The 9,588-nt window shown below is 39.2% G+C and overlaps 1 protein-coding gene across 1 annotated transcript in view; it reads right to left on the minus strand.

The window, feature by feature from the left end:
• The window catches only part of susd6 (sushi domain containing 6), a 30,051-nt gene that overhangs the window by 5,418 nt on the left and 15,045 nt on the right, over nt 1–9,588 (minus strand). Inside the window, exon 3 of the mRNA XM_014015429.1 lies at nt 417–611. Coding sequence (XP_013870883.1) covers nt 417–611 — 195 coding nt within the window. The remainder of the gene's footprint in view (nt 1–416; nt 612–9,588) is intronic.

The raw sequence follows: 9,588 nt of genomic DNA on the forward strand, positions 1-9,588 counted from the left end.
ATATTACGACTTTACTCTCATAATAATAATTTTAAAAATCTTTTTTTATGGCCCTAATACTCCGTTGTACATAAAAGGTCATAATGATAGTTGAAAAAGATAAAAAAAATCAGCAAAATAGAAGCCAAAAGAAGCTAAATTTAGTATAAAGGAGTTTTAAAAAAGAACTGGAACAAAATGTAAAACGCTGTAAATATTTATGAGCATATTTATGAAAACAACGGTTTTAAGGATGATGAAAACAGCTTTATTCATTTTAAATGAGGAAAACGGCAGAAAAAGCTAAATGTCTCAAACTATACGTCTCCTGAAGGAGCTGAATGTTTTCACATGTGAACTGTTGAAACAGAACAGAACTGTGGGATGATATATGTGCTGAAAAACATACGGAACAAAAACGTGATCTCAGTGCTGACCTCTGTTCTTGATGCAGTTTGGAGGCTGATGGGACCAGGATCCATTACTGGAACAGGTGATGGTGGTGGGTCCATCTGCTGTGTATCCCTGATCACAGCCGTATGTTAGATTGTAGGCAGAAGGAAAAGAGGCCCAGTTGGACTCGGTCTGGTTGAGCAGGAACCCGTGCTGCAGGCCGGACGGGCGCGGACAACCTGAAGAACACAGTGAAGGGAGTTATTACTGCTTCCAGTCTGGATGCTTCAGAGCTGCTTCCTCTCTCTTACATAACAKACTCACTGCTGCAGGCCAGCAGACAAGTTGTGTTACACAAGATAAAACAATCAGCAGCTCCAATAATTAACTTACAGTTAATTCTGTTACTGGACAAGATGAATCTTTATTTTTTTATTTAATGAAAAGAATTCCCTGAATGTGGGAAACCAGTTAGCTTTTTGAGACATTGCTAAAAAATATAATTAACCAAAATTAGGTGAGATTAACTGCTGCTGACTGTGATGATGTTTTTGCCTCGGTTTGTTAGCAAAATATCTCATCAACAACTTTTAATAAAAGTTGCACAATAATTACACGTGTGTGCTAAAGTTACACTGCAGGTGCTGCGACYTAGGAGGGAAATTAAATCAACACGTTAGCTCAGGACTAAAACACTAAACCAGAAGTCATTGCACTAAACACATTTTATTTTGAAGGGCTGCTTCTTCTCAAGCCGTACAGGAAGACGACGAGGATCTTGACAAAAATGAGAAATATGAGCAAATTCGCCCAGAACTTGAGGAAAAGAGGTCAAATATGATTAGCATGAATGCTAATATTAAAGCGTGATGGAAACAAACTAAGTTAGACACAGAGGTAACAACATGTTAGGTGGTGCAGCTCACGATAGAAACAAGTCCTCTGGTCCCTCCAACACATTAAAACACAACAACAACTCAAATACAGACAACATACTGTAACATCTAAGACTGATCAACTGTTAGAGTCAACTAGGGTTGGGCAATATTGGCAAAAAAATTAATGATGATTAATTGTGGTATTTAGTCGATAATGATTAATTTGATGATTAATCCCCTGGACTCCCTTTGTCCTGGTCACATGACCAACTTAGTGGGAAAGATTTGCTCTTCATACAAATCTGCTCCAAGTTGTGTCAGAATTACAGACTTCAGGCTGTACATCAAATTTTAATTTGTGTTGATAGATAAATAAATTACACAACTTTTTTTTAAATGCTCATGATATTTGAAGCAGAGAGGAGCAGCGAGCGGACTCTGCCTCGTGGCATTAATCGTATTAATCGTCAAGCGCCAAAAAATAAATCGATTAATATTTTTCTGAAGATTGATACGATTATGCCCAAGCCTAGAGTCAACATAGTGGAACTGCAGAGATACAAAGTATTTCTGTTCTTTTTCTGCTCCAGACACAAACATTTGACTTGCTCTAAGCTGCAGGCAGCAGCCACCAGGTCAAAGAAGCTTTTATAAAGGAAATCTGTCACAGTGACAAGCTGAACTGGTAAATAAAGRTCAGAAATGATGATAGCTCCAGCTAACATGAGCTGCAGGGGAACCGTGTATCAACATGACAAACTGCTGCTGCACAGTGGATCAAAACATCACAGAGAGCTTCATATGGATCCAATTCCTCTTGATTATCTCCTGCTCATTAAACCCACACTTCATCTGGCAGTGCGGCTGGATTATTATTATTWTTTTTTTTTTTGCTGGGTTCATTAACTTTGTGGTAATGACAGAATACAAGTTTAAGTCATATAAGCAACACGAGATGAGGCAGAAATCTAGATTTACTGTGTTTTGATCCACCTTTCTGTGGCTCTGTGAAAGACACGACAGGGCTGATGCCTCTTGTGTGTGTGCAAGTGATTTATTGCAGCGTGAGGATAAATCATCTAAATTTGTGCTGAACATTAACAGCTCTAAACACCGTCTCCCTCTACATGTTGGTGGTGACGTACGCAGACAGCAGAACATCTCAATCCAGCAGATCTGACAAACATAGCAGCACCTGTGTAAACTGAAACATGACAGCAGCAGACTGACTTTATTCAGTTTATTATGTAGGAAAAATAGATGAGGACAAAACTATTTGAAATAAAGGCCTAGCGTTCCTTCAAGTCATCACCAGATCATCTCACATTAACTGTTGGGCCTGGAAAAGAATCTGACTATTAGACCATTATYTATAAAATAAAATAATATTTTCATGATATACAAAAGACCTGAACTATTTCATGACCACGTCTTAAAGCAAAGAGATAAGACGTGGTCGTAAAATAGAAAAAGGACAAGCAAAGTCAAAATACTTGCATAAAAACATGAATAATACCATAAATAGAAACGAGGGTGTGTTTTTATTTAAGCTTTGATTTGAGTAGTCACAGTCCTTATCACTTTCCTGATAAATTAACTGAAACTTCACAGACACACACTTTGTCTTGGGTTTTGTGTGTTTTCAGATTGAAAAGAGACTACTTCCACTGCCTTTGTCTTCTCATCTCCAGGGGGAAACATTGTCGCTTTAAGCTGGCAGCACAAGATTAAATGCAAACACACAAATGTGAGTGCCTTCTCTCTTTTTCACTCACACACAAACACACACCCTGAAACAAAGTCAACACCCATAAACAAAGACACACCCAGGGTTGGGAAGTGTGACACAAATGGGCGTTACTGAACTGTGAAGGGAAATATTGTGTTTTACACAAGAGCTGTGAACAGAAACTAGACATGCAGTCACCACATACTGTGGTTATTGTCTCTATAAAAACTGAAAACACAAGATTATAGGAGGGTAAAATACTTATTTTATAGTTTCAAGTCACCAGACACATCTTTACACAGGTGCAACTTAACTGAATATTCTTTTTGTCATTTGGTCTATAAACTCTTGGAGAAATAAACTTACCATTAGTAATACATAAAACAGCTCAGTACAAGCCCTATACATACCACAGTACAAGCCCTGTACATACCACAGTACATGCCCTATACATACCCTCAAACATATCACAGTACATGCCCTATATATACACCTTCAAACATACCACAGTACATGCCCTATATATACCCTCAAACATACCACAGTACAAGCCCTATACATACCACAGTACAAGCCCTGTACATACCACAGTACATGCCCTATACATACCCTGTACATACCACAGTACATGCCCCATACATACCCTCAAACATATCACAGTACATGCCCTATATATACACCTTCAAACATACCACAGTACATGCCCTATATATACCCTCAAACATACCACAGTACAAGCCCTATACATACCACAGTACAAGCCCTATACATACCACAGTACATGCCCCATACATACCCTCAAACATATCACAGTACATGCCCTATATATACACCTTCAAACATACCACAGTACATGCTTCGTACATAACCAGTATATACTAGGCTATATTAAGTACTGCTGCCAAATAGCCCCAAAATGTTTTCCTATCAGGATCCCAAACCAAACATTTTGTGAGACAAAGAGAAGTCAAACTTTTAGTTATTGAGGCCAACAGTTAATCCATAGGCAAAATGAATAGATGTTTCTGTACCAGAAACATACTACGTTGGTATACAAATGCTGCTGTTCTATTCAACTTTATGTATAAAAGATACAAATGGCTGTGTATAGCTAAGAATTTCTGAAGTATTTATTCACATTATAGAAAGTTAGGCTGTAGCTGTTGTTTTTTACTAGTGCACACATTTCACATTTCAGGATGCCATTTGACACATGACTTCAGCATTTGTCCCCTGAAAGTCTTCAGGGTGACTAAAGACTCTCCAAGGACAGGATGGTGGTAATGGAGGTGGTAAAGGTGATGAATTGATTAACCCTGGCTGGGAGGTTGCGGGGGACAAAAAGGTCTTCGGGGGGCAGTTCAGGGCAGCGATCTTTGGCCATTGTTTTGATCATTTGTGGTGACCTGCACAGCAGTCAATAAAACCCTTTTTCTTTAGTGAAAAGCTTTATTTTCTGCAGGACTTCAGAGAAAACTGCAGAAGAATATTAATAGGTAATTAATTATTCCCAACCTAAAGACAGAAAAAATGCATAATGCACAACACTAGGTCGTGATAGTGTTTTAAACTTTAAAAATAAGTGTACAAAAAGACTTCCTTTCCAATCTTTTGGTAATCTGTGGTAATTTGATATGATTACATGTTGTATGTAAATGTATTAGTAAAATCAAGATTAGAGGAAAAATTGTCCTTCCCTATCTCTGGAGTTGGGTATTCTGCATGAAAATTACTGACTACATCACCTTTTTCTGACCTAAGAAAGAGATTTACACAACATAATCTTGCAGGCACAAACTACTAATAAACTGTTTTTCAGATTGTCATTCAGATTCATCCTTTCTAACTACAACTGATGCAGTGATGAACTATCATAGAAACCAACAGATTATATTTTTGAACTACAGATAAAAACTCTGCATGTGACACAATATTTCTCAGTAACCACATCCTTTAAAATGTAACCTTTAAAGGTACATGAGCAGAAAAAGATATGAGAAATAAAACAGTTGTATAACTTGGAGCAACGAATGTAAAAAAAGACTCAAAAGTTGATGTCAAGCTTGATTTTTCTTATTGGTGTATTAAAGACAACATGCAACTTATATACGTAAACACCTTTAATGAAAAGATGTTTATCAAACTACCAATGATATACAAAGTAAGGTTAAATAGTAAAAGAGAGTAACTGTAAAACACAAACAGTAAGTATGTTATACATACAGCAAAAAGAAAACAGAAAACTGTAACATTGTGGAAGTAACCCTGAACAATTACAAGCCAGAGGGAGACATGTTGAGACACGTTGGTCTAGACCAGCTGTTCTGGGGAAAGCATGAGGCATGGCTCCGTCACAGAGCACATCGCTCTGTGGGCTGAACAATGAAGAAATGTGGTCAAACGACAGAATGAACACTGCCCCAGGGCCCAGAAATGGTGATATGGTTTGGGGTATAACCTTGCTTCGTCTCACTTTTCCATCACCCTCTGAGCTCAGAGACAACATTGGCTTTGAAAACACACAGAGGAAAAGAAATGATTAAAACAACTCACATTACCAAATTGGTTTCAGTACGTTTTTTTGTACTTATGAGGAAAGGAAATGCGTCACAGTTAAGTACAAATTGTTCTCCCACAAGTCTGATGTTGCTAGAAGAAAAAAAAAGACTTGAGAAATCTTAACAACAACAGTGACTAAAACAAAATGACAAGAGAGAGGCAGACAGAAACTGCAGTTCAGTGGAAATTTATTTACCTCAATAACTCTTTATCTCTGGCGTCTCCCATAATTAAATAAATCAGAGGTATAAAAAGGATAAACCAGTGATCATTTGGCAACACAGATCAAAGAGCTTAGTTGGTCAAAGATCAGAAAAACACTAAGTAGAAGGAAAGAGCAGACGCCTATGAAGGCAACAAATCTCAACCTCCAGAGCTTTCAGGCTGAGCTGGGAGGGACTGGGACTGTGGGGGGTGTCACAATCCCTGCCTTGCCCGTAGGTAACGTACTGCCTGTGAATATCCCCTCTTTCCCATCTGTCACKAACACTTGTTTGGTAAAAGACTAGAGGGGGTGGACTGAGGAAAATCTGGGTGGGGAAAAAAAGATGTGGGTTTTAGTGGTCTTTGCCTGGGCAAATTAAATTTCTAATTGTCCCGTTAGAAGCTGGAAGTGCATTACAGCAAATCAAACAGTGATGACTTTAACAGCTGGCTGCTAGACTATTTTATACAACAATGGGTCGTAAAAAGAGGTGTGTTTCCTAGTGTGGGCTGAACTGTGTGTGGAGAGGCAGAATTTGTGTTATGAATTTCATCTACAGGGTGGCTTTGCATTGGATTAAGCTCAAAACCAGTAGGATGATAATGCTCCCTTTCCTCTGGTAAATATGTTTTTAGCTTTTTCTTGGCCTCCCTCCAAATCCCCCGGTTGTTGTTGTTTTTGATGATTTTTTCAATCACTTTTAGGACAAGGGTGTTTTTGTTTATTGCCACTTTCCTCTGTCTCTCCTGCTAATCCATGGGATTTTCTTCTTGTCAAGCTGTTGTTATTAGATTGTAGTTCAGTAAAGTAGAGTCTACGATGAGATTGTTGCTGTTTCTGCCATAAATAGATGTGCTTTGTCCAGGTTTTAAAAAAGGAATGAAAACTAAAGTGTGGTGCTGGGTGGTATACTGTTTTGTACCGAAAACTGGTTTTTATCTTTGTTATGGTATGACTTTTCTGAATACTGGTGTAAATAGCCTGAACACGTGCGGAACGTTTCATCGCGGCCGCCAGTGAACTGTTTCCCTGGGGACACATTTCCGCGCAGCACCGCTAAGCGCATTAGCATGCTAACGTTATTGCTGGAACAGCTGGCGGCGGGTGGTGTGTTTCAGCCACTTTTATGGTCTGACGCTTAAAAAAAAAGTCCTGTTTTCACCATCGCTGAATAGTAAACACCTCTTCAGTGACGTGCACGGTTAGATACGCGCTACGTTATAATGGAGACGTTATTGCATGCAGACTCTAGCGTCTGGGGGAAGTAGATTTATAGTGTAGCGGAGATGACTGMTGTGTAAGGTGAGTCYTCCTTTTAAGTTTTATTAACGTGTAACGATAGATCAGATAATGATTTTTTTTCTCAAACCTTCACGATCGGACCTAAATGCATGATTATTGTCTACAACCAGGCAYAGAAGAAAAGACGTACAAGAGGAGGTAAACATACAGAGGTACAGTAAAAGAAAAGGTCAATAAGCAAAGTTTGTACATTTTATTATCAGCTGAGCTGTGAGGAAAAAATACCGTCAAAAACCGTGAAACCAGTGTAGTTGTTGAAAATACCGTGATATAAAATTTGGGTCATACCACCCAGCTCTACTACAGTGTATGTTTTTATTATTTTTAGTTTATTCTAAAAACCTTAAAATGTCTAAATAAAGTAAATAATGATTACAGCTTTAGTGTTTGACTGGTGGCAAATGAAAAAACAAAAAACAATAATTATGGGACAATTTAACATGTAGTACCTGCCTTAAATGTCCATTTGTAACAACTTCAAGTTTTTCTTTTAGTTTTATGTTTACATTTAAAATCATTAAATGGTATTTGAGAGGATGAATGGTTGTTGTCTCTTTTGTCTCTATGTGAAGGACTTCAGACCTGTCCAAAATGTACCTGGTCTGGATGGATGGATGGATGGATGGATGGAATTTGAAATAATTCATTAATGAATAGATCAGTTGTTTTTCTGCTTTAAATTTAATACAGACATGCGACTTTGACATCAAGATGGGAAAATGCTTGTAAAGCAAAATATCAGTATAAAATAAATACTTTTATAGTACAAGCTACCATTCAGTACACAGAAAGTTAAAGTATTTAATGAAGAGAAAATACAGCTATTCTCAAACGACTCAGTTCATGCAACATGAGAGGGAGTTTTTCTACGTTTGCAGCAGTCAGTTTTATTCTTTCACTTCTTGAAGTTCAGATAATTTTCAGCCAGACATGATTCACCTACAGGAGGTGTAAGATGAGCACAGCAACTGACTCGGACCTGTAAGCTGAGCACAGCAACTGACTCGGACCTGTAAGCTGAGCACAGCAACTGACTCGGACCTGTAAGCTGGAGCACTTATGGTGTGATTGATACTAGCAGTGTCATGTTCTGCTCAGAGAACATTAGAAATGTTTGAAGTATTACACTGAGAGTGCTACTCATTGCATTTTGTTCACACTTTGTGTACTCACAAGAGATTAGAAGAACTTTAAAGCTATAGTTGATCTGTGGTCATGTTGCCATGCATGCTGCAGAACACGCATGTTTTATAGAAAACTGACGCAGACACAACAAGCTAAAATGATTGTGGGTTAAACCAAAAAGAAAAACAACAACACAGAGAGTTGTTTTGTGTAAATATTGTGTAATGAGGCTTGCTGCCATCAACATTTGGATAATTTATAACTCAAAGACCACATGACTTAAAAACTATGTCCAAGTCCTGGTATGAAACCAGTCAAACCATCAAGTCTGCACATCTCTTCCTGCAGCTGCAACACAAGGAAATGAAAACAGCTCAAAGCAGAGACATGGACGTCTGTTAATAGGTAAAACCCTCCTCCACTCTTCCCTGCTGCTGCAACGCCTTTACCAGGCCACGTGTGCCCCCCCTGCAGCCCATTGTCCGGCTCAGTGAGGGGTGGGGGCACAGTGACAGATTTAAGCAGCATGCATTTGAACAGGGACAACAGTTTTGCATTTGAAGGGTTAATTATGCATAAGAGGCCAAAGCGGGTAGGGCAGGCYGGAGCGCTGCCATTGTGTGACCCCCCAACATGCAGACACACACGCTCTGAACTCGGGGCGTAACAGATGGGAGGAGGTGCGCAGAGGCAAACGGTGCAGATACCCCTTCTCTTTACTGTCTCTGCCGAGGACAGCTGGGAGGCAGACATTCCTCGTTCTCAGCTTTCAGAAGAAAACAAAAGAGTGAGTGGGACCCCTCCTACACACACGTGTGCATGTGTTCTGACACACAACCCCCTCACCAAAAAAAAAAAAAAAAAAACTGTCAGTGCAACTGTGGGCTGATCATATTTCTGCAGCTTGAGCTGCCAGCCAGAAAAGGTCTGAGTGCTGCTGAGCCCTGGACATGTGTTGAAGGTGAAAGTCAGACAGATAATCCCATGCTCCGAGCTGACCCAGTGACGTCTTACTGTCCTCAGTCATTTCTGGACAACTTCAGCTGTTTCATGAACGCTTCACTGCAAAGATCAAATCACAAACTGTYCTACAGACAAAACACATGATTTATCCTGCAGTCAACTGTTGGTGGTCGCAAAGGTTGTTCTCACTTTCTAAATGACATAAATACTTTTCATGAAATGCTGAAACATTTTCTGTGATGGATCCTGGGAGATGAAGACCAGCAGGGTTCTGTTGCTGCTTTGTTCAAAGCCACCTGTACACAAGAAGTTTTAAACTGTATGTAAACCAAAAATACTGGATGTTTTTTAGGACACAGATTCTGAACCCATGGGCCGAGCGCCACCTTAAGGGCCTCAAAACAACAACAGTTTTTAACTTTGGGCCACAGAGGGCCGTGGGACCACATTGATTT

The sequence above is a fragment of the Austrofundulus limnaeus genome, unplaced genomic scaffold, assembly GCF_001266775.1.
Source record: "Austrofundulus limnaeus strain Quisiro unplaced genomic scaffold, Austrofundulus_limnaeus-1.0 Scaffold129, whole genome shotgun sequence".
In the NCBI taxonomy this organism is placed as follows: Eukaryota; Metazoa; Chordata; class Actinopteri; order Cyprinodontiformes; family Rivulidae; genus Austrofundulus; species Austrofundulus limnaeus.